Here is a 25,684-nt window from a genome sequence, read left to right on the forward strand (position 1 = left end):
CAAAATGCAGTAGCCGCTGTTCTGCCACAGGGGGCAGCACTAAGGCGTTTTTAGACCTAGAGTCTAGATTTAATCTAGTTCACACAAACATGTCAAAAATGCACAGAAACAGATACATTACATTTGTAAAGACCCAATTATACAGTTTATAAGCAGCAAAAAGTAGTTTTAGGGTTTAGTTACTCTTTAAGTTTCCTTGGTGGAGTTATTTTTGAAGTCTGGATCATCAAGCTGGTTGTTGTCATTCTGCAGGTGTTTTGCATGCTAAAAGCTGTTTAAACAAACATAACCAAAACCACTGATACACACTTTATCTGGAAACCACCAGTATTTGTGAGAGCGCCCTCAAATGGCAGAAAGCAGCAACAACCATGAGGCAACAGGATGGTGTCTCGGCCAATCTAACGAATAAAAAACCCAAACCTAACTTTTATCACGACACTGAACTCTGGGTTTAACATGTAGGTCTGTGTGTGGGGTTGTTTCAGTACGGGAGTGTCGGAGCGATGGCCATCACTTTGTGTCAGAGTCTGGGTCAGAACATCGGGATGAGGTGGAACAACGCACGGACGTCAGCAGGTGAGTCCGCAGGAAAAGGTTTAACATGCAGGAACTTACCGGTTCAGTCATGGGAAATCCAGACCTGTTTAAACTTTGAATGCAAAAGCATGAAGCAGACTAAACCTGATGTTCGGTGTAATTTATTCTTGTTTTGTCTACTTCTGTGTTAAGCTGATGTGTAACTTCATATGTTTTACTTGTTTTTTTGTTTTGTTTTTTGTCTTTTTGCAGGTGACTGCAGGTGTCCAGATGCCTGGGTGGGCTGCATCATGGAAGACACAGGGTAAATGTCCTCGACGTGGAAGTTTGTCCCATTTCATTTCTCTCAGATTACCAATTCAACACCTGTACAAAAGCAACACTTTGACCCCTATCCTGACCTCCAGCTGCTGACGGTCACAGTCTGCATTTGAAGCTCAGAGAATTAGTGTTGAGGCAGCAGATGCCATCATTACAGATTGTGAACTAAAAGTATTTACTACATGAGTGATTTGGATTAGGATCCCCTGGGCAGATGGAACAATACAGATTTCAGTTATTTGAGTCATATCTTGCTGCAGATGGTAACGTTTGTGTCAGATTGCAAAGTGATGGCACAGACACCCACAATGGATCTGCTGTCCACTAGCAGCCAAAAGCATTGTACTGCTTGTGTTTTACTTTGTTTGTGCGTGTGTGCGTGCGTGTGTGCGTGTGTGTGTGTTCACAGATTCTATCTGCCCAGAAAGTTTTCTCGCTGCAGTGTTGATGAGTACAACCAGTTCCTACTCCAGGGGGGTGGGAGCTGCCTCTTCAACAAGCCCAGTAAGGTGAGGGCCGTGTGTCATCTGCCTCTAAATATCCTGAATAACACCTTCTTCTGAGTATCCCAACACTTCTAGTCAGTAATCCCATGTTGTTTTCATTGTTATGATCAGCTGTTAGACCCTCCAGAGTGTGGCAATGGCTTTGTGGAGCCAGGAGAAGAGTGCGACTGTGGATCCCTGGTGGTAAGTAGCAACTTTGGCTTTTGTTAAGTATGCATCAGCCCAGCACTTAGCTGATTATTTGTTTTCCTGCTTTTTGGCTGCAGGAGTGTGCACGCAATGGAGGAGCCTGCTGCAAAAAGTGCACCCTCACCCATGATGCCATGTGCAGCAATGGACTCTGCTGCAGTGGCTGTAAAGTAAGTTGAACAAAAATCTAAACAGTCAGTGAAGGGAGGAGCTAAAGCCATCTGAGTAATCTGAAGTACCACAGAGGATCATAAATATGAAACGGTTAATTTCCATACGGAGCTACTTGCCTCCATCTTCTGAGATCTAAAGGGTTTTGACTCTGGAAAGATTTGCACCAAACACCATAACGTGCACATATGTAAACATTAAGATCAAGTGGCGTGTGTTGTGTTTAGGTGCAAATGCAAAACTGACAACTGATTTCAGAGAATAAACACACTTTATGTGGTAGGACGCTGCTGACAGTCATGTTTCTGTCAGAAGAAATCCTAGTCTGCCACCTAGTGGTAGATCTAGTACAGACTAATGTCTAAACCAGAAGAACTCAAAGAGCCACTTTTATCACTTTCCTTCAAAATGAAATCCACACAAAACCAATACTGGACCCTTAAGGTGTGTATAAAACTGTTTAGAAATGTTCATATGTCTATTTACATTTTGTTCTTTTTAACTCAGACAATAGAGAATAAACTAAAGCTGTGTCCAGGAAAATGACATTTTGCTCTAAAGAACTATTTCGTTTTTACAAGAAACCATCGTTTTACTTCTGTGTGTATATTTTTACAATATGAATATGATTCATCAGAGAATACTGTAATTTTGTTTTTGAAGAGTTTGTGCAGGACATTACCATCTGCAAAAACTATCCAAGAACACCTGAAATGGTCTAAATTCACACACACACACACACACACGCACGCACACGTCAGCTCAGATCAGATTTATTTATAAAGCGCTTTTCAAACAAAGTGCTACTCAAAGTGCTTTACAAAATGACCCCAGATTCCCATGTCCCACATGTCTGTCTTTCTATCATAGTGAGGACTCCATTGACTTCCATTCATTTTTGTGACTCCACTATGCCTAACTCATACCCTAACCATAACCATAACCAATGCTGATCTGTTCCTAACCCTAACAAAAACTTAATTCACACCAGACCTCTAAAACTTGTAAGCTTCTAAAGAAAAGTGAGGACCAAAAATGTCCTCACTTTGAAAAAAGCCCTCACATTGTAGAGAAAATTGTCAAAATGGTCCTCAGTATGTAAGTACAAGAACACACACAAAACACACACGAGCACACAGCTGAATCAAAGTATTTTTAAAATTAGTTTGACCTCAGAATGGCCAGTTGTGGTGTACATTACACTTAGGAATGGCTGAATTATATATGTATATATATATATATGTATATATATATATATATATATATATATATATATATATATATATATATATATATGTATATATGTATATATGTATATATATGTATATATGTATATATATGTATATATATATATATATATGTATATATGTATATATGTGTATATGTATATATGTATATATGTATATATATGTATATATATGTATATATATGTATATATATATATATATATGTATATATGTATATATGTGTATATGTATATATGTATATATGTATATATGTATATATATGTATATATGTATATATGTATATATATGTATATATATGTATATATGTATATATATGTATATATATGTATATATGTATATATATATATATATGTATATATATGTATATATGTATATATGTATATATGTATATATATATGTATATATGTATATGTATATATATATATATATATATATATATTTGCATATATATATATATATATGCATATGCATATTGTAACCGGATTACAGGATACAATAAGATAATTAAAAGAAAAAATAAACAAATGGGCCAATAATTAGGTTCGGGGAGAATTGGAGGTTGTTTAAGAATGACTGGAGTCACGGGTATAGCATGAAACGGTTTATATACTAAATTTTAATAATAATGGGAAATATAACACATAAAGATAACACACAAAAACAGATGAAAACAATCGACAATAGTAAAATGCTCGGTATGAGATTTGATCATATGAGTCACAAGTCAGCCGGCGTCAAGTCAAATCCCCACGCTTGGGGTGAAAGTCAGAGTCCGGTGGTGCGATTTTTTCCTACCGCACCGTTGAGATTGTTCACAGAAGAGAGCAGTCTGCTCTTCAGTTACTTGAGATGTCCTGGTTCGTTCAGTGGTTAAGGCTCGCCATCTCCCTCGTCAGGAAGAAATCCAGTTCTCGTTCCAAGTGAGTGATCATAGGAGTCGGGATCAAACCCAAGGAAAAAAAAAAAAAAAACAGCCAACGCGCTCCAACGGTTCCCTCCTACAGAGGATTGGTTCACTCTGTCGTCTCCACACAAATCGCGTTGGTTCCAAGTTCCTAGCTCTTATTAGAAGGAGTCAAGTCCGCCTCTCCCTCTATCTATGCGGCACCCAAATCAGGGTTCTTCACGGCCTCGACCGTTGTTTTTTTCTCTCTCTCTCTCTCTCTCTCTCTAACCGCTCAGTCTTTGCTTTCTGTATCTGCGTGCTGCACAGCCGTTTGTCTCTCCTCTCGCTCAGCTGCGTCGCACGGTTTTATTTCGCGGAGGCGGGACTTATTTCTCTCCGCCAATGAAATTTCAGATTCCCACCTGGACCAATAGTATACAGCTTTCCTCTTCTGTTTCTGTTAGTGATGTTCAAGATTCTTGTTTTAACCGATGTTTAATATTAAACTCGTTATTTTAGTTATTCACCCTTCCAATAATTCATTATGAAATTATCTATTAGTTAATTAGATATCTATTAATTAGTATTGTTAATTTCCTTAATTTATATTTTATATTTTATCTAAATTGAGGATGGATCATATTAGTAAGCCAATTAGTTAATACCTCATTAAGGTTCTAGCTTCTGGGTTACATCCTCCCCCATTAAATATCATGCACGTCCCTGTGCATTGTTTCTACGGGGTACACAACTTCTTGAGTAAGAGAGTCAATAAAAGCTTTATTAAGTCCTTGGAAAAGGGACCTAACTACGGTCACTAGTGGATTGCCCAATTGAGAGTAAGTTAGTCTTTGAGGAGGCTGACTACTTCGTTCAGATCTCCTGACATACATCTCTGGTTGCACAGTATCATGCTCATCCGTTTCGGTTTGATTCTCAACTGAGACAGGACGAAGTGAGCTCTCTGTTTCCGACAGAGCTGATGAGCTATTCTCTAAGACTTTGGTCTTTTCAGATGTATGTGTCTGATCGTGTATGATGGGTTCAAAACTTACATCACGTTGCTGCGACTTTAGGACACCATCCAATTGAGGTAGGTTTGTGTTAGTTTCATCCCCCGTTTCTACGTCAGGTAAGTATACTTCGTTTTTTTTCGTTTTTTCAGGTAAGTATGTTGCTGCTTCTTTCACTCTTTCAGGTAAGAATGTCGCAGTTTCACTCATTCTGTCAGGTAAGAATGTTTCGGTGTTGATGCCTTTGTCAAGTAAGGACAATTCAGCATTTTCATTACCAGCTAAGGTTGGTTCCTTGCGATCCCCTGTGTGTAAGGATAGTGTGTTTTGTTGTTGAATATTATTTACCGGTCCTGAATCTGCTATGAGTTCCCTATTTGGCAAGGTGACCGCTATTTGATAGGATGGTCGGTTTAGCACTTGTGGAAGATCAGAGTAATAAAACTCATCTACCTCTTCGTCAAGTGGCTCATCTGGGTCAGGTTCTAAGGCTGAACTCTGTCTTGTATGAGGTCTGCTAGGTTTCGTAACGCGTTCTGTTTCATTTTCTAATGAAGAGAGAAAACCACAAGGCAGTAAAAGATCTCTGTGGAGTGTTCTGTTGGGTCCTTCTCCGTTCTCTGGTTTTACAGTGTATACTGGCAAGTTTTCCATCTGTTTGAGAACTATATACACTGTTTGCTCCCATTTGTCTGCTAATTTATGCTTTTCTCTTAAGCGAAGATTTCGGACTAAAACACGATCTCCCACACCTAGTGTGGACTCACGAATGTTTCTGTCGAACCGTTCTTTGTTCTTCCTCGCTGTTTTTTGAGAGTTTTTTATGACAATGTCATAACTCTGTTCCAGATGACTCTTCAGTTCTTTAACATACTGAGAATGAGTTATAGAGGGCTTGTTCAAATGCGGTAACCCAAAGGCAATATCTATAGGCAACCGAGGCTGCCTACCGAACATTAGCTCGTAGGGAGAGTATCCCGTCACGTCATTTTTTGTACAATTGTACGAGTGAGTAAGTGGTTTTACAAAATCGCGCCAGTGATGTTTCTCAGTGGCTTGTAAAGTTCCCAACATGCTGAGTAATGTACGATTGTACCGTTCAACGGGTTTGCCACGAGGGTGATAAGGGCTCGTTCTGACTTTACGGATACCAAGTAAAGAACAAAGTTCCTTGATTGTACGTGATTCGAAATCCCGTCCCTGATCACTATGAAGACGCTCAGGAAACCCGTAGTGGACTAAAAAATGTTCCCACAGGTTCTTCGCGACGGTGGTGGCTTTCTGATCTTTGGTTGGGATGGACACTGCATACTTTGTAAAATGGTCTGTAATCACTAAGACATCTTTAGTGTTCTTACTGTCTGGTTCTATGGAGAGAAAATCCATGCAAACTAACTCCATAGGTCTGGTGGTGGTAATACTCACCATTGGAGCAGCTTTGTCAGGGAGGGCCTTCCGACGGATACATCTTTCGCAAGTTTTAACTTTGATTTCGATATCACTAGCCATTCTTGGCCAGTAAAAACGGGACCGAATGAGATCTGTCGTACGTTCAACCCCAAGATGCCCCATATCATCATGTAGGCTTTGCATGACTGTTGAACGTAATGAATCAGGCAAGACTAACTGCAATGATGTCTCTGGTCCTAATTGGCGTCTCCGGTACAGTAAATCATTTTGAAACTCAAACCGTTTCCACTCTCTCAAAAGGTTAAGAACCACCGGGGGTTCTGCAATAGTATCAGTTGGCGGTTTATTGTCAGTCATAAGCAGCTGAATGACTCGGCCAATGGTTGGATCTTTCCTCTGCAAGGAGACAAGGTCAGCATGGTTATACTTGGGCACAGCAAAGAAACTGTCACTATTGTCTTCCAACTGGAATAGGTCTGGAATGGCCGCTGCAGACATGGCAAGTGACTGAACTAAACCACAAGGAGAATCAGCCTCATCCAAGACCATGTGCTTTTGGCATGTTGCCTTCACTGCTTCGGCTTGAAGTTGAAGCTCGACTTCTTTGACAGAGGATAAAAGATGAGATCGGAACTCATCTAGTCGTTGGCATTCCTCAGTGAATTTTGAGTTGTCTTCAGGTTTATCATGCAGCCTCCTAGACAGGCCATCCGCGTCAACGTTCTGTGTACCTGCACGGTATCTGATGTCAAAATTATAGGTGGACAACGCAGCTAGCCAACGATAGCTCGTTGCATCGAGTTTTGCCGTTGTTAAGAGGTAAGTTAACGGATTATTATCAGTAATGACAGTGAATGTGTTCCCATACAAATAGTCATGAAACTTATCTGTTATGGCCCACTTTAAGGCTAGAAACTCCAACTTGTGCGCAGGGTACCTAGTTTCACTAGAGCTTAAACCGCGACTTGCATAAGCGATTACCTGTGTGACACCGTTTTGCACTTGGTATAGCGCTGCACCGAGTCCGGTCGTACTAGCATCTGTGTGTACTAGATATGGGAGTTTTGCGTTAGCGTAGCCAAGAACTGGCGAAGTGGTAAGTTTTTCAATAATAGTTTGAAAGGACTTCTCACAGTCTTGGCTCCAACGATTCCCAAAGGGTTCTTTGGGGTTCAAGTACTTTGATCTACATGGTGGTGTTTTAAAGTTTTTCCGTTTGGGTGGATAACCAGCCGTGAGAGATGTTAGTGGCTTGACAATATTTGAGTAATCTTTAACGAAGCGTCGGTAATAACCGGTAAATCCTAAGAAAGATTGGAGTTCCTTCAAAGTCTGAGGCTTCGGCCATGTTTTGAGTGCTTCCACCTTATCTGGATCGGTTTTTATGCCATCTCGAGATACTATATGTCCAAGATAACGCACAGATGTCTGGAAAAAACGACACTTATCTGGTGATAGCTTGAGTCCGTATTCTCTAAGCCGTTCAAGAACGTGAGAAAGTCTGGTTTCGTGTTCTTCCAAGGAGTTGGAAAAGACGATCAAGTCGTCTAGGAAACCTAACACTTCCTTCAGATTAATGTCCTTCATACACTTTTCCATAACCCGTTGGAAAGTGCTTGGAGCATTTGTTATTCCTTGTGGCATACGGTTAAATTCATAAAACCCAAACGGGCAAACAAAAGCAGTTTTAGGTTTATCCTTTTCACACATCTCTATTTGATAGTAACCTGACTTGAGGTCCATCACAGAAAACCACTGTGATCCAGCGAGAGCAGAAAAGGACTCCTCCAAGTTAGGCAGGGCATATGCGTCGCGAATGGTTTGCAGATTAAGCTTTCTATAGTCTATACATAGACGTACCTCACCATTCTTTTTCCGAACTACCACTATTGGTGAGGCAAATGGAGACTCCGACTCTCTTATTATACCGGTTTCCAAGAGGGCTTCCAAATGTTTTCTCACGGCTTCATAATCATGTGGATGGATCGGCCGAGATTTCTGTTTGAATGGGGTCTCGTCTTTTAAGTTGATGTGATGTCTTATCTGTTGTGTATGACCAAAATCAAGATCGTGGTGCGAAAACACATCGGAGTAAGTGTTAAGTTTGTTGGTGATCCTCCCTTTCCATTCTTCGGACAAGGGCGAAGTACCGAAGTCAAAACTGAGAGGAGGGTTTGAAGGTGAAGTCTGTTGCTGCGAACTACACGCCGCAAGTACTTTCTGATCACTTTTGTCAGGTTCTGGATATGGCATAACACGATCGGCTTTAACTAACTCAGCGATCACACAGTTAGTGGGTAATGTGATGTCATGGTTAGTTTCGTTTCTTAGTACAACAGGTACTTTGTATGGACCATGTGAAGGTAAGGAAATGAGGCAACAGTCTACAATTATACCCCCTGGTAGAGAACCATTGGTGGGTTGTTCAATGAGTGCATAAGGCTCATGCTTGTTTTGGCTGGGTTGCATAAACCCTTCTAGTAACAGTTTTTTATTTGCAGGGAGAACTTCTTGGGTTCTCCCTCAAAGCTTCACCACACCAACTCGTCCATCTTTGCTTTGTTTTTTTCTGACTGCTAAGGCTTTTAGCACGTGTTGGTACCCATAAGAGAGTGCCTTGGAATCAGGTAAGTTATTGGCAGACAATTGCTCATACAAAGGATCGAGTGTGTTTGTGCCAATGAGTAGTGGTGTATCAGAGTTTGAGCTTATATCCGGAACCACTAACGCGAGGGTAGGTAACTCAAGTCCAGACTGATCGAGCTCTTTTGGAAATGTGACACTTATCTCTATGTATCCTAAATAAGGAACTGCTTGACCGTTTGCGCCCTCGACTTCTAACAGATTACTGATGGGTTTAATTGAGAGGTCAGGTAAGTGTTCTTGGTAAAAAGAATTGGCAATGGTGGTTACCTGGGACCCTGAATCCAGTAAACAATTACATTCAACACTGTTAACTGAGACTGTAGCTGTGCATCGCCCACCCACTAATCTTTTGGGAAGTTTTGGCACTGAATGAGCATGAACTGGCTTGCAAAAAAGTCTCTCTGTCCTTTCCTTAGAGGGACTTGGTTCTACTTTAGCACCTATCTGTCCCACGATAGGAGCTTCTACCGGTTTAAAGGAGGAGACTGAGCAATTGGCTTTGACATCTCCCACTCGCGCTGCTTCTGTCTAAGAGCAAGTCTTTTAGTTGCAACTAGTGCTGGATTTGGCTCGTTGCTACAGCTAGAAGCTATGTGCCCATCTTCTCCGCACTTAAAACAGTATCCAGGCTTTGGTCTGGGCACCACTGCTGTTATCTGCTGAATCTGTTTGGGCTCATCTGGAATTTTAGTCCCCACACGGGGTTTTGACTCTTTTTGAGTTTTCTTTGCCTTTTTATCTGTGTTGTTAACCTTAAGCTGTGCAATTTGGCTCCTGAGCTCAGCGATTTGTTTGCGTAAGTCATCACAGTTATCATCTATTTCCAGTTCACAAGTGTTTTTACTCTGAGAGCATGTTGTTTGCACATTTGAATACACTCTAGTTCGTTGTGCCCCTAAGTGTTGTTTCATGCGTGCTGCTTTAGTAGCCTGTTTGTCTTCTTCAGTGCGCAGTTTGAGGAGAAGTGCTGTAAAATGAGGCGGGTTGTCTTTCTTTTGTTCGAGTTGCAGGTTTGAAATCAGCGAGCTGTCCCAACAGCCTCTGCAAAACTGCTTGAGCAGCTGCTGGTCGGCGTCACTGGAGGAAATTCCATTCCTCTGAATAACTAGGTTTAACAAGGTGTATAACCTCTGAAAGTAATCGGAAGGTTTTTCACCACTGTCCTGGTTTGTGTTTAAGAAGCGAGCAAAGAGCTCGTCGCCGTCTTCGACAGCTGCGTAAGCTGAATCGAGATGTTCAAGGTACGTTTCCGGATCGGATTTTGGACTAAGAGCTTTAACGATGCTCGCTGCTGGGGCTGACAGACTCTCCACGATTCTTCGTACAATTTGGGACTTGGTGAGTGAAGGATCATTTATGCATAACACTACACTACTACGCCAAGTATCATAGTCAGTTTCAAAAGAAGGGTGTGGAACTCGCCCTGAGAACGGTTTTAGTCTGTATTGTGAAGTAGGCGGAGGGATAACCTCACTGCTTTTAACAATGTGTTCCACAATAACTCGCTGAACCTCAGGTGTGTTTAAAAGATTTGGTGGAATGCAAGGGTTTTGTTTTCCAGTCTCTGTAGGTGGACAATTGTCCTTTGAGTTGTTCATATAGTTAACTTCTGGTGTTAAAGGCAGGGAATATGTAACTTGGTCACTATGGAGCATTGGCTCTGGTTCAGTGACTGGTTCAGATGCATGGGTATCCCTTCCTAAAGATTCCCCAATTTTTGCCAGTTCCTCCATTAGAAGGTCTTTAAATGATTGATTGCTACGCGCAGCTATGTCCCTGAGCTCTGACAGATAGGCATCAGTGGCAGATGTGCTAGTTTCTAGACTGTACGCGCTGGCTAGGTCTTGAATATGAAAGAAAACATCTGGGTTCCTAGTACAAGGTTTGTCATAGGGTAAACATTGTTTCTTTAATTCCTTAACAGTGGCTTCATGTTGAAACTCCACAATAATCTGATCACAGTTTGGTAACTTAATGCGCCTGTTAACTGGTCCGAATCCTTCCATAAACCCAAAGACTTCGTTATCAAGGTCTGTATCAGTTAACCCACTGATTAAAACAGCATTTGAAACTTTGACCTTTTCTGTTTTCACAACTTCCATTTTAAAACACTCAAAAGTACCAATAATGCCAAAATGGCAAACCACTGTGACCTCCAGGCACTCTTATGATGTCAGTCAATGGTTAGCTAAGGTAACAACTCTACAATTCTCCTGGCTGGCTTGCCAAGTTTTATGTAACCGGATTACAGGATACAATAAGATAATTAAAAGAAAAAATAAACAAATGGGCCAATAATTAGGTTCGGGGAGAATTGGAGGTTGTTTAAGAATGACTGGAGTCACGGGTATAGCATGAAACGGTTTATATACTAAATTTTAATAATAATGGGAAATATAACACATAAAGATAACACAAAAACAGATGAAAACAATCGACAATAGTAAAATGCTCGGTATGAGATTTGATCATATGAGTCACAAGTCAGCCGGCGTCAAGTCAAATCCCCACGCTTGGGGTGAAAGTCAGAGTCCGGTGGTGCGATTTTTTCCTACCGCACCGTTGAGATTGTTCACAGAAGAGAGCAGTCTGCTCTTCAGTTACTTGAGATGTCCTGGTTCGTTCAGTGGTTAAGGCTCGCCATCTCCCTCGTCAGGAAGAAATCCAGTTCTCGTTCCAAGTGAGTGATCATAGGAGTCGGGATCAAACCCAAGGAAAAAAAAAAAAACCAGCCAACGCGCTCCAACGGTTCCCTCCTACAGAGGATTGGTTCACTCTGTCGTCTCCACACAAATCGCGTTGGTTCCAAGTTCCTAGCTCTTATTAGAAGGAGTCAAGTCCGCCTCTCCCTCTATCTATGCGGCACCCAAATCAGGGTTCTTCACGGCCTCGACCGTTGTTTTTTTTTCTCTCTCTCTCTCTCTCTAACCGCTCAGTCTTTGCTTTCTGTATCTGCGTGCTGCACAGCCGTTTGTCTCTCCTCTCGCTCAGCTGCGTCGCACGGTTTTATTTCGCGGAGGCGGGACTTATTTCTCTCAGCCAATGAAATTTCAGATTCCCACCTGGACCAATAGTATACAGCTTTCCTCTTCTGTTTCTGTTAGTGATGTTCAAGATTCTTGTTTTAACCGATGTTTAATATTAAACTCGTTATTTTAGTTATTCACCCTTCCAATAATTCATTATGAAATTATCTATTAGTTAATTAGATATCTATTAATTAGTATTGTTAATTTCCTTAATTTATATTTTATATTTTATCTAAATTGAGGATGGATCATATTAGTAAGCCAATTAGTTAATACCTCATTAAGGTTCTAGCTTCTGGGTTACAATATGCATATATATATGCATATATATATATATATATATATATATATATATATATATATATATATATATATATATATATATATATATATATATATATATATATAGATAGATAGATAGATAGATAGATAGATAGATAGATAGATATATCTGGGGCAGCAGTAGCTCAACAGGTTGAGCGGGTTGTCCAGTAATCGGAAGGTTGCAGGTTCGATCCTGGCTCCGGACAGAGAATTCTGCTGTTGTGTCCTTGGGCAAGACACTTAACCCACCTTGCCTGCTGGTGGTGGTCGGAGGGTCCAGTGGCGCCTGTGCGTGGCAGCCTCGCCGCTCATCCCCACCAGTGTATGAATGTGTGTGTGAACGGATGAATGATACACTGTAGTGTAAAGCGCTTTGGAGGCCTTACTCTGAGAGGCGCTATACAAGTGCGGGTCATTTATCATATATATATATATATATATATATATATATATATATATATACATACATACATATGTATATATATGATAAATTGTTTTAATGAGAAAATGTGTGATTGTGTTTCTGTTACATAAATGCTTTTTGGTGTGAATTGTTGAAATATGAGAGTAAAACCAACCCCCTTAGCCCTCACAAGAAACCATCTATTCAGTAATGATCCGAGGCCTTCTGGTTGTATGTCCTGCAGTACGAGCTCAGAGGAGTTGTGTGTCGAGAGGCCGTAAACGACTGTGATATCCCTGAAACCTGCACAGGAGACTCCAGCCAGGTAAAACCTCCTCTAGACACAATTGAGCAAAACTATCCCACTATGGTATCAAACAATCTTCATAAGATGTTTTTACTGTGCAGTGCCCTCATAATGTGCACAAGCTGGATGGTTACATGTGTGATAACAGCCAGGTGAGACCTGCTCTGTGACTCATCCTCTGGTTCGCAGCTTCTGCTATGAAAAGCTTGATCGGCACGTTTCACCTCCACAGGGACGCTGCTACAGTGGGCGATGCAGGACACATGATGGACAATGCAAAGGACTGTGGGGCTTCAGTATGTAATGAAGACACTTAACGAGCATGCTCTTATTTTGTCACACTGCTTGTGTGAGACTCATTTCCATGCATTGCAAAGGTTAAATTCACATGTGGTGGTGTTTTAAACAGTCAGCACATGTAAATGCTGCAGAGTGACACTTATGTGTTTGTCTGTTGTATAAGCAAGCAGTCACTGTAACGCTCCTGAGTCCAAGAGGGATTTCCCCCATGGGAACACTAAAGAGCCATTTGATTTGATTTGATATGAAAGAAATGCTTCTGTTATTTTTGGGCGTGACACATCCTGTGCCATAGTGTCCATTGATGCTGATTAAACACTTGGGTAACACTTTACAAAAAGGGTCCCTTTGTTAATGTTATTTAGTGCATTATTAAGCAATAATAAACTATTAAATAAAGTATTAACAACTGCTTAATATTAATGTTAATAATATTTAATGTATGACTAAACAGACACACACACACACATTCTGACCCTTTGTCCTAACCTAAATGATACTCTGTAGTTAACAGTATCCGAAACATTAATAAAGGGACCCTTTTTTATTAATGCTTATTAATTAACTAAGTAACATTAATAAAGGGACCCTTATTGTAAAGTGTGAACCACACGTTTATGTTCTCCAGAAGCTCTTCGCTGCTTTTATAGCAGTGCAGTCTGTCTAAGTCTTAAATGACTGATTAATAGTCACGTTTAATTTATTCTAAGGTGATGAAATTCTTTTTGGTTTCATAGTTTATACTTTTTAGATTTTAATTAGCATAAATCGCCACTAGAGAATGCAATTCTGACGGCTGAAGACAAATGTCCTGCAGAATCTGAAAACTTCTGCTTTGAAAACGATGTCCTTTCAAGAGAAACCCTGTTGGAAATGAAAATGTTCTGCGGTTAATAAAATCCTTCAGCTGTATAAACAGACCATAATAAATTAGCCCTGCTGAAAGGTGCTTCCTGAGCGTATTAAAGATGAGACTCGATGCTCTGAGGCCACACCAGGAAGTTCTTGATCTGTTTTCCCCTGAAGAGGAGAAATACTGTAATTCCTGGACTACAGAGCGCACCTCAACATAAGCCGCACCGGGCTAAAAGCCACAGATATCTACTGAACTGAAAACGTAGTTTAACTGAGCGTAATTGAACTGATCAGTATCAAACAAAACAGAAACGTTATTGATTAGTTTATTCATCGTCCTCCTGCGCTCTGAAACCATTAAAGTCCTCTTTTTCAGTGTCGGAGTTGAACAGCCTCAGAAGAGCTTCGTCACATACCTTTTCTGTGGTGATGTCCGTGTTGCTGTCATCATCCCCGGGTGAAGCTGGGAAAACAAGCAGCGCCGTTTTACTGTGAAAAAAGTCCTCCTGGGCGATTTCCGTACCACTCCTTTAACCATTCCTTCATTAGACTTTCCAGCATCCATCCTTTCTGGTTGACTAAAGCCGCGTGGTTCAAAGCGTGGGAAAAAGTAGCGGCTTATAGTCCGGAAAATACGGTAGTTGCTGTGTTTCAAAATTAAGTGATTAAACGCAATAATTGAGATTAGGATTGCAATCATCACTTCTCACCTGCCTTCATAAACGTTTCCCTGTCGCCTCAGGCTCAGCAGACAGGTTTTGTTACGAGAAGCTGAACGCTGAAGGAACAGAGAAGGGGAACTGTGGTCGGGATCCTGAAGGGAAAGGCTGGCAGCAGTGCAACAAGCCGTGAGTTCTGCTCAACTCTTTATGTAATTCTAACTCTTTTCCACATCTGGATTAAAAAAATGATCTGCTTTGCTTTGTGCTTGTTTTCTCAAATCTCCTCAGAGATGTTTTATGCGGTTTCCTCTTCTGTGCCAACATCACAGCCAAGCCAAAATTTGGAGATCTTCAGGGTGAAGTGACCAGCTTCACCCTTTACCATCAGAACAAGTACCTGGACTGCAGGTTGGTGCTTGGGTCTGGTTCACGTCCAGATTAAAGAAGTAGAGAGTCCTCCCTCGGTATTGTCTGACTGAAGCCTCTGGATGCTTTGACAGAGGTGGCCACGCTCTGCTAGAGGACGGCTCCGATATGGGCTACGTGGAGGACGGCACTCCCTGTGGTCCAAACATGATGTGCTTGGAAAGACGCTGCCTCCCTGTTACGGCGTTCAACCTCAGCACGTGTTCGGGGTCCACCCTTGGACATATTTGCTCCGACCACGGGGTGAAAACATGCTCTACGAACTTCAGACGATTATTTAAATACAGCAGTTTAAATTTTTGATTTGAACAAATGAAGGTTTTCGTTTAGGAGAAATTTTTCTTTGAAACCGATTTGTTGATCCTGATTGGTCGGAAAGACGTGCGGCGCCAGCGTTTGGCAGGCCCACCTCTGTCAGCACGCCCCAGGACAGCTGTGCCTACAGCGTAGCTCATCATAACCACCGTGTGAAAGTGTGTGTGTGCGTTGGTGGATGAGTGATTGTGCTGTGAAGCGCCTTGGGGGGTTGTAGAACCTTTGAAGGAACCATACAGAACAGGCCGTTTATGATTCGTCCTTTTCTAAAGCATATCTGGTTTATTGTTCACATAGCTGCTTTTCAAACCAAAGCAGTAGTCGTGGTTATAAGGCAAGTTTGCTCTTTTAATTTTAGAGTTCATGTATCCGAACATGATGAGAAAGATCTGATGTTGTAAAGATCATGGGATCCACGCTAAAGTGTAGAAACCAGATTGTCACCTGAAAATAAAACAAACCAAAGAAAATCCACCAGCTGAGAGCGGGTGTGAGCTTCTCCAGTGACGCTGCCGTGCTTTAAGCTTGGTTTATGCTTGACGCATTCACTTTCCGCGCGGTGATGCGGCTCGCGGATGGAACGCGCTTCACAACTCGCAGCGTTTATGGTTCATGCGGCTCGTCTCTGCGGTGAGCCAATATTCTCCCAAACTGTAGGGGGCATCATGGAGCTCTACGGCATGCACCCAACACTACACCATAGTAGAAGTAGAAATTACTGTTTACAACACGGCATTCCAGCATTTTTAACAGCGTCCTCGTCTTTTCCGACAGTGCGAGCTATTTCTCTCCAAGAATTATTAACAACATGTTGATCACGGTGATCTCTGAGAGCTGAATCATACAAATGTCTGTATTTACGGACCTCTGTCATTCTAGTTCTTGCCGGTCCGCCATGTTTTTCCGCGTCCGTCCGTCTGCGTGGTTAGAAATTTTCCGAGGTGCGCGTTGCGGAAATTCTGGGCCGTGCGGAGCCGCGGTGGAGGGGCGTGGTTGTTAAAATGACGCAAAATGAAGCAAATTTTCCGCGCGGAGCCGTGCGGACCTCGTGGACGCGTCAAGCATAAACCAACCTTTAGGGTCCTCTGGTTCAGGCGGAACTTGACGAACCTGAGTCGTGCGGCCATCTTTGTTTTTAAAAAAGAGGATTTCTCCCAAAATGCTTCTAAACAAACTTTTGACTCGTCCTCCGACTGTCCTGTTGTTAACTTTAACCGTGTACTTGTCTGTAGAGGCTGAGACGGATCTCTTGATGTTTCTGTAACTTCTTGCTGTCTTGTAAAGTTCTCCCTGTAGAACGACAAACTCCACGTTGTTTTAAAATGACCTTTAACCCTTCTTAGATAGATGGACAGCAACAGCCTGTTTAAGGTCAAAGGTCAGATGCTCTTCTTCAAGATGTTCTGCTGGAGGGCCAAATTCGTGGCTCCATGAGCCCTTTTTAGAAGACACACCATGTAACGCTGCCACCTTGGTGTGCCTAATGAAAGCGCCATGGCGGCATGGCGATGTGGGAATTAAGCGGCGCTCGTGCCGGCAGGCTCTTTAATAATATTGCTGCAACGCTGGACTTGTGAATGTATATCATGTCTTGGCACAACAGAGGGAGGTGTCACGATCACGTGGGGAGTTACTGCCGAGCTCCGGCAGGGAAGTGTATTAAAAATGAAAGCAAACACGGGCAGCTAGTTTAGCCTTTGTTACCAGAACCAGCTGAGCTGGAGAGATCCAGGAGCTTCTCTTCGTTAGAGCTGGAGCTCAGATCATCTGACGGTTCACGGGGACTGTGGAGGACAGACACCTTTAGGAGCGCCTTGAAACAAAAACCTAATGATTGCGGCGGTGCAGAGAGCGCCCCATACCCCCTTTATGCCGCCATCGCCTAATCTTTTGTAAAAAGTACACGATTGCACCACATGACCGCCACGGCCTGACCACTCATAAACGACTTGAGGCTCCCTGAATGGCTCATGAGTGAAAGAGCTCATGGTGTCAACACCATGTCCCACATGCCTTTCCTGTCATTAAACTGTGACCTCTGACCTTGCCCAAGAGTGGCCTTTAGATGATCTTCTGTGTTCTTTTTGAGATCTTTTAGCCTCCTTCATGTTGCAGACATGTTTATGTTTATGTATTTAGCAGACGCTTTTGTCCAAAGCGACTTACAAGTGATAATCGGCATGTTGCCCTTGAGGCTAACAACAACAATAACAACAACTTGACATCAATCATGGAGAGGAGGGAACAAGGAGTGGACAGTAGAGAGGGGTACGGGTGCAGGGAGGGTGCTAGTTTAGAAGATGCTCTCTGAAGAGCAGGGTCTTCAGGAGTTTCTTGAAATTTGAAAAGGAAGCCCCTGTTCTGGTAGTGCTTGGAAGGTCATTCCACATTTGTGGAACGATGCATGAGAAGAGTCTGGATTGTCCTGAGCGTGGTGTAGGCACTGCTAGCCGACGATCCTGTGATGACCGGAGCGGCTGGGCCGAGACGTACGCCTTTGCAAGAGGATTCAGGTAGATGGGAGCCGTACCATCTCGGACTTTGTATGCTAGTGTTAGCAATTTGAATTTGATGCGTGCTGCTAGCGGTAGCCAGTGGAGCTCAATGAACAGAGGGGTGATGTGTGCTCTTTTTGGCTGATTGAAGACCAGATGCGCCGCTGCATTCTGGACCATTTGAAGAGGTCTCACAGTACAGTCCGAAAGACCAGTTAGAAGGGCATTGCAGTAATCGAGGCGGGAGATGACAGTAGATTGCACCAGAAGCTGGGTGGCATGTTGTGTTAGGTATGGTCTGATCTTTCGTATGTTATACAGCGCAAAGCGGCATGAACGAGCAACAGAGGCAACATGATCTTTAAAGCTCAGGTGTTCATCAATCACAACACCCAGATTTCGAACTGCCTTTGAAGGAGCCAGAGATAGGAAGCCTCACAAAACGCATGTTCTATTGAAGTGAATGCCGGGTGGTAATCATGTCTGAGTGTGGCTTCTCAACTAATCTAGCTAAACCATGTGGTCCAGTGATGTAACAAACATCAGTATCGGGCTTCATAAGACGTTCTTGGAGTTTCATCAAGTGTAGCCACCCAGGTCATCCCTGCACTCACTCTGACGTGGTGTTTTTTCCCCTGCAGACTTGCAGTAATGAGGTGAAGTGTATCTGTGACCGGGACTACACGGGGAAGGACTGCAGCGTGTATGATCCTATTCCTGAGCCGACTGTGGCAACGGGTCCAGAAAAAAAAGGTCCGTAGCAGCTCCCAGCCTCGTGTCACGCCCCCTCATAGTCTCTGCTCTCCATCCATGTAGCTTCTCCGTGTTCTGGACCAGAGTAGGATGTCCCACCTGGTGCTTGTGAAAACGTTGAGGCACTCTGTGTTTCCCCCTGCTGAGTCCCGTCTTGTTGGAGTGTGTGCTGAGACACGTTTATGTGTGTGCTGTTTTTAAATGTGTGTGTGGCGCTACTGAATGTCTTACAGGCGCTACTTTGTTTTTTTCTTCAAGTGTCTTCCTTACTTTCTTGCAGTCTGCCAATGACTCAGAGCAGTTAAGCAGCTGCTGCTTTAGGGCCAAAAATCCACCCTGAGCAAGAAGGGATGAGAACAAAGTAATACAAACACTCCTTTTGTTTTGATGTAACTGTTGTCCCCCCCCTTCCCCTCTGACCTCCCCTGCTCACCTGCTTGTTCTCCCATCTCAGCGTGATCGTCTCCTCCTCCTCCCTCCTGTCATCTCTCTGTCTGTCTGCAGGTATCTCACCATCTGCCGTTTTCTTTCCTTCTCTAGTTGATGTTGTTGATGTACTGTGTTGATGCTGTCTTCTGACGTGTTTTTTAGTGGTGTTGTTTTGTTTCTGCCCCTCCTCTTCCTCCTCCGCACCCTTCCTCCCCCCTCCCTCCTCCTCTGCGCAGGTCCCAGTGGCACCAATATCATTATAGGGTCCATCGCAGGTGCTATTCTCCTGGCAGCTATAGTCCTAGGGGGAACAGGATGGGGATTTAAGTAAGAGTTCTGGCATGCCTTTGTGTACCTGTCTGCTTCTACCTAGAGAACCCCCCCGCCAACCCCTCCCACTCTCATCCCCCTGATCCGATCACTGCTCGGTCCTCGGGAGGGGAAACGGGGGAGTCGAGTCTGAAACACTCGAGTGCTTGAATGCTATAAACTTTAAGATCAAACCATCGCAGAGGTTGCTTTGTTTTTAATTTCGAATAAACCCGAGCTCCATCCTGCACCTCCCCCTCCACCCAACCCCCCACCCCCCTGTAGTTTAATGACAGAACAGGACTGAGTTGTCCTCTGCCAGGATTTATGGCACCACAGTACTTCTTATTTACATCACTGGTGCCATCCGGAAGTTTCCCCTACTTTTTTCATTTAAAGACAAACTTATAGTACTGTGCAAAAGTTTTAAGACACAATATTTAAAATAATTAGCTTTGAGTAGGCAGATCTCCTTGCATCGTGTTAAAGTGGTCGTGACCGGTGGTTTTCCAGTGTGTCTGCAGGTTGCTCTCTCTCTGTCCAGTTCTTTGGGTTTGGGCATTTTGATCCTAGGTGATTCAAAGTTCTGGACTTCTTTCCCTCGTCTTGTTGCATGTTGCAGGTAGTTTTGGTTTAAGGGCTACAGATAATATTCACTATTGCACAAAATGCAAATGCAGTAATTACTGTATGTTCACTTCTCATAGTCAGCCTTCATTCTCATTGCTGAGCCCTTCTATTTTTGTGTGTGTGTGTGTGTGTGTGTGTGTGTGTGTGTGTGTGTGTGTGTGTGTGTGTGTGTGTGTGTGTGTGTGTGTGTGTGTGTGTGTGTGTGTGTGTGTGTGTGTGTGTGTGTGTGTGTGAGGGGTCCCCTCACACACACACACACACTAGGGATGGGTACCTTTGACATTTGAATCGATTCGGTACTAATTCCCGGTACCTATGAATCGATACCGGTACTTAACGGTACCAATTTTCGATACTTTTGAGTGTTTAATATTTTTAATTCTCTTTTATAATTAAATATATATTTTTCTCAATATATAACCATATTTGATAAATATCACGATAAATGACATACAACTGTTTGTATTTTAACATCGTCCTTATAGTTTTATAAGCTGATAATTAAACTGAAGCAAACATCTTTACTGTGAACTAAATTTACTGTGTAACTTCATTCCTTTTACCGTCCTTTTTCATTTGATTTTTCCTACTGGGAAGTTAGAATTTCCGAGGAGAAAGTGAACGCACCATTAGATAATGACAATGGTGGCATAGGAAGCTAACATATCGAGCTACGTTATCTTAAACAGTGTATTTAGCTGCTGGAGCAGATTTAAACGATGATGCCTCACACTTAGATCGTCACTGGTTTCATCTTCACCCAATCACCCGTCGCATTTAGTAAAGTGAAGCCAAACTTTAGAGCGCGTTCATGTTCTTCTAGTCGGAATTTCGGAGTTCCGAGGAGGAAGCGAACGCACCATTAGTGAAACGGAAGCTAACAAATCAAGCTAACGTTATCTTAAACATTTTATTTACCTACCGGAGCAGATTAAGATGAGGATGTCTCACTCAGATCGTTGTCGCTGGTTTCATCATCACCCAGTTACCCATCACATTTAGTGAAGTGGACCCAAGCTTTAGCATGCGTTCTTTCTACCATGCTGCTCTGTTTACAACTGGTTCACAGCGACCGATGACATAACGCTCTTGCGCATGCGCAGCTGTCCAGCCAAGTTCTCGTTATGAAGGACGGGTACCGAAACGAGGCACCGTTTGAAATGAAGTGAATCGGTGCTCGGTCGGTACTGTGGAATTCGGTCGGTACCTTAAAAAGTAACGAATTCGGTACCCATCCCTACTCCTGTCTGATGAATGGTTTTCTTTAAAATGTTCTGTTTTTTACCATTTCAGCGAAACTGTTTATCGTTTTGTGTCTTCTTGTCCAAATGTGTGCAGCAAAGTAGTTTCTTTCTTGGGAAGATGTTTTTCTGACATGGCATGAAAATGACCCAACAAGCAGGCCAGGTCCAGGGCCAAACTCTAGAAGACCTTCAGAGTTTCTGGAAATCTTTTGATCACAACCGGTTTCTATTGTTGTTAAAAGTTTTATTCCTTTGAAATAAAAACAATCAGGAATGACTCAAGACTTATGCACAGTACATTTTCCAAAAACATTTCTTTACAGTGACTTCAACAGTCTTTTACTTGATCATTGTATTGTTTCTCAAGCCTCCATGACTCTTTTTCCTCTTTAGGCTCCTTCCTAACCCCAAAGCCCTCAATGAAGTGCCACATCCCAGCTATGCAGCATGCTCGCTATTGTTAACTAACGAAGGTCTGACCTAAAAGGACTGCTCCTACTGGCTGACCAAAAGCATTAATTTAAAGGCTACATTAATTGATTTGTTGCATGCAGCCAGTCCTTTTAGGGCCAGAGGTAAGTGTGTGTGCATGCGTGCATGATGAGCCGTGTGCAGATTTTCTTTTTTCTTGTTAAACCTGTGGTTTGTGGCGTGGAGCTCCACATCACATGCTAACCCTGCTGCATGTGATCTCATTAGTGAAACAGCCAAACGCTGACTGGTGGATGAACAACCGCAGAGCTGAGTTGTTAGATTTATGCTTTGTCCTGAAATCTGACGGTGTGTTTCAAACAGCCAGTCCGACAGGAAACAGATCAGGAACAGATCATGTTGAATCTCCTTCGTGCACAGCTGTTCATGCTTGTTTGTAGCATTTTTAAGAAACATCTGAAATATCTGTTTATGCCTTAAGTTTGTCCTTTTTTATTTGTTGACACAAAATATTTTGACACATTCTCTCTTCTCATGGCGTGCTCGTCGGGTGCAGGAACATTCGAAGAGGAAGGTGAGTTCTTTGCAATGCCGCAAACTCAACAAGACACAAGCAATAAATAACAGGAGATAATGTGCTTGCCTGTGCATGAGCTAAATATCAAAACAAAAAAATAACAGAATAAATTTAAGTGAAACTGTCAGATCCTCGTTAAGCACTTAGAGCAATAGATGCTTTTACAAGGTCATGTCCAAAACCCAGGCCACCAAACGGATCCCCTCACCACCTTGGCTGCGCTTAGAAATCCTGTCCATAAAGGTTATGAACCGAATCGGTGACAAAGAGCAGCCTTGACGGAGTCTCACCGGGAACGAGCCCGACTTACTGCCGGCAATGCAGACCAAGCTCTGACACCGGTCACACAGGGACCTAACAGCCCGTATCAGAGGGCCTGGTACCCCATACTCCCGAAGTACCCCCCACAGGGCCCCCCGAGGGACGCGGTCGAATGCCTTCTCTAAATCCACAAAACACATGTAGACTGGTTGGGCGAACTCACACGTACCCTCCAGGACCCGCCTAAGGGTTTAGAGCTGGTCTAGTGTTCCACGGCCAGGAAGAAAACCACATTGTTCCCTCTGAAACCAAGGTTCGACAGTCCGACGGACCCTTCTCTCTAGAACCCTGGCAGGCTCAGAAGTGTGATCCCCCTGTAGTTGGAACACACTCTGCGGCCCCCCTTTTTGAATAGGGGGACCACCACCCCAGTCTGCAAGTCCAGTGGAGCCATCCCTGGTGTCCACGCGATATTGCAGAGCTACGTCAGCCAACGACATCCAGAGCTCTGAGCAGGTCTTAGCCTTGGTGACCTCGACTCCAGAGATTGAAGAGTCCAACCCAAAGCCCCCGGACTCTGCTTTCTCACTGGAAGATGTGCCGGTGGAATTGAGAAGGTCTTTGAAGTACTCCACCCATCGATCCTTGGTGTCCTGAGTCAAGGTCACACATTGTCCCCATTATAAACTTTGTTGGTAATGCACTGCTTTACCCTCCTTTGATGGCCCAAGGATCAGGTCTCTGCTTTTTGCAGATGATGTGGTCCTGTTAGTCATCAGAACGTGATCTCCAGCTTTCGCTGGAGCGGTTTGCAGCTGACTGTGAAGCAGCTGGGATGAGAATCAGCTCCTCCAAATCCGAGGCCCTGGTTTTGAACTGGAAAAGGGTAGAATGCCTTCTCCGGGTCAGGGATGAGGTCCCGCCCCAAGTGGAGAAGGTTAAGTATCTCAGGGTCTTGTTCACGAGTGAGGGTAAGATGGAGCGTGAGATCGACAGGCGGATTGGTGCTGCGTCTGCAGTGATGCGGGCGTTGTACCGGTCTGTCGTGGTAAAGAGAGAGCTGAGCTAGAAGGCAATGCTCTCGATTTACCGGTTGATCTACGTTCCTACCCTCACCTTTGGTCTCGAGCGTTGGGATACAAGCGGCCGAAATGAGTTTCCTCAGAGATAGGGTGAGAAGCTCGGTCATCCTGGTGGGGGTTGGAGTAAATCCGCTGCTCCTCCACATCAAGAGGAGTCAGCTGAGATGGCTCAGGCTGCTGGTTAGGATGCCTCCTGGACACCTCCCTGGTGAAGTTTTCAAGGCACGTCCAACCAGGAGGAGGCCTAAAGGAGGACACGCTGGAGGGCCTATGTCTCACGGCTGGCCAGGGAATGCCTTACGATTCCCCCGGAGGAGCTGGCCCAAGTGGCTGGGGAGAGGGAAGTCTGGCCCTTCTGCTTAGGCCGCTGCCTCCGTGACCCGAGTCCAAACAAGAGGATGAAAATGGATGAAAACTTTGACAATAGCTGTGAAGTGCTAGAAAGATTTTAAGGAAACTTTTAGAAAGTAATCAGTGAAGCCCTAACCCAAGTCAGCCCAGTATGAAACTGTTGGCACAACTAATCTTAGCCAACCTTAGCAAACACAAGAACACCGGGCTACGGTTTTGTGTTTTAATTATTAAGTCGTCCTCATTATTGACAGCGATGTGCTGAAGTTTTAGGCAGGTGTGAAAACATTCTGTGTAAAAATGATGCTTTGAAAACAGAAGTTTTGATCATTTCTTTTCATCAATCAACAAAAATCTGTGAATGAACTAGAGATAAATCTAAATCAGATCAATATCTGCGTTGACACCCTCTGCCTCTAAACCAGCATCAGTTCTAGCTACACTTGAACACAGCTGTTGGAGGAACTGGGCTGGTAGGTTGTTCCAGACATGTTGGAGAACCAACCACAGATCTTCTGGATGTAGGCTTCCTCACTGTCAAGATCTGTCTCTTTGTGTAATCCAGACACTGAGATCAGGCTCTGTGGGGACCAGACCATCACTTCCAGGATTACTTCTTAAAGCTGAAGATAGTTCTGAATGACTGGCTGTATATTTGGGGTTTGCATTTTGTAAATTGATAATAAAAAATTAAATAAATCGTTATTTCTATTTCTGAAATGATTCTTTGTTTACAGCTATTTTTCACATTGGCGTAAAACTTTTGCACGTTGCTGTATTTTAGGTGCTACTAGATCACATGTTTCAGATTTGGATCAGTCAGACCAATTCAAGATGGCCACCACAGAAACCTTTACACAGATATTGAACTTTGGGTGTGTTATTAGCTCATTTTCATTAATGACAGAACAGCTAACCAACTAAGGTGTGGAAAACAAAACTTACTCCACTTTTTTACATTTTATCTTTTCTTTTTAGTTTATTTTTAAAATTTTGAACTTACAACAAAATATACTTGAGTAGAATGTCTTCATCCATAATCCAAGTCCCACAGCAGCTTTTCCTCCCTTACACTATCTTGTTTTCATCCTTCTGTTTCAGATCTGGAGGAGGATAAAGTCTCTGTCCATCTTCCTGTCTGTCTGTCTCCTGTTCACCTTCGTCTTCCTCCTCACACTGTGTCGTTTCCACGTGGACGAAGAGGGTGACGCAAAAAAAAGTCTTCCATTACAATCCTAAATTCTCTCCAAACCTCTTCAGAAGATCATCTCCGCACTCACGTCTGCTCCTTCCATTTGTCCTCCTTTGGTCTCCCCTGTCTCCTTCAGGCCTGGGGGGGGGGGGGGGGGGGGTCCTCTCATTCTCACCTGGCTACGCCAGACAGCAGCTGAGGATCATGTTGGGACTGGACCTAAACCCAGCTCTCCCTGTGGGAGACACCAGGGTCATCCTCTAGTCCTGGGGCTCTATGAAAGTGCTTCTCTCACCACAGTCGGATGAAGAACAAATCAACAGTGGACCAATATGATAACGGACTCGTGTTTCCAATGCCTGCCTCGTCTTCGGTCCGT

At 43.2% G+C, this 25,684-nt stretch overlaps 1 protein-coding gene across 1 annotated transcript in view; it reads left to right on the plus strand.

Annotated features, from left to right (window-relative positions):
- The window catches only part of LOC107395130 (disintegrin and metalloproteinase domain-containing protein 11), a 50,222-nt gene extending 24,854 nt beyond the window's left edge, over positions 1–25,368 (plus strand). Inside the window, 15 exon segments of the mRNA XM_015974420.3 lie at positions 489–579; positions 793–844; positions 1,271–1,370; positions 1,479–1,550; positions 1,634–1,726; positions 12,930–13,010; positions 13,094–13,144; positions 13,225–13,288; positions 14,890–14,995; positions 15,098–15,217; positions 15,310–15,478; positions 18,687–18,798; positions 19,464–19,554; positions 22,399–22,416; positions 25,215–25,368. Of these exon segments, the coding sequence (XP_015829906.3) occupies positions 489–579; positions 793–844; positions 1,271–1,370; positions 1,479–1,550; positions 1,634–1,726; positions 12,930–13,010; positions 13,094–13,144; positions 13,225–13,288; positions 14,890–14,995; positions 15,098–15,217; positions 15,310–15,478; positions 18,687–18,798; positions 19,464–19,554; positions 22,399–22,416; positions 25,215–25,230 (1,236 nt within the window). The 3' untranslated portion in view covers positions 25,231–25,368.
- The last annotated feature ends 316 nt before the right edge of the window (positions 25,369–25,684 follow it).

The sequence above is a fragment of the Nothobranchius furzeri genome, chromosome 5, assembly GCF_043380555.1.
Source record: "Nothobranchius furzeri strain GRZ-AD chromosome 5, NfurGRZ-RIMD1, whole genome shotgun sequence".
Lineage (NCBI taxonomy): Eukaryota > Metazoa > Chordata > Actinopteri > Cyprinodontiformes > Nothobranchiidae > Nothobranchius > Nothobranchius furzeri.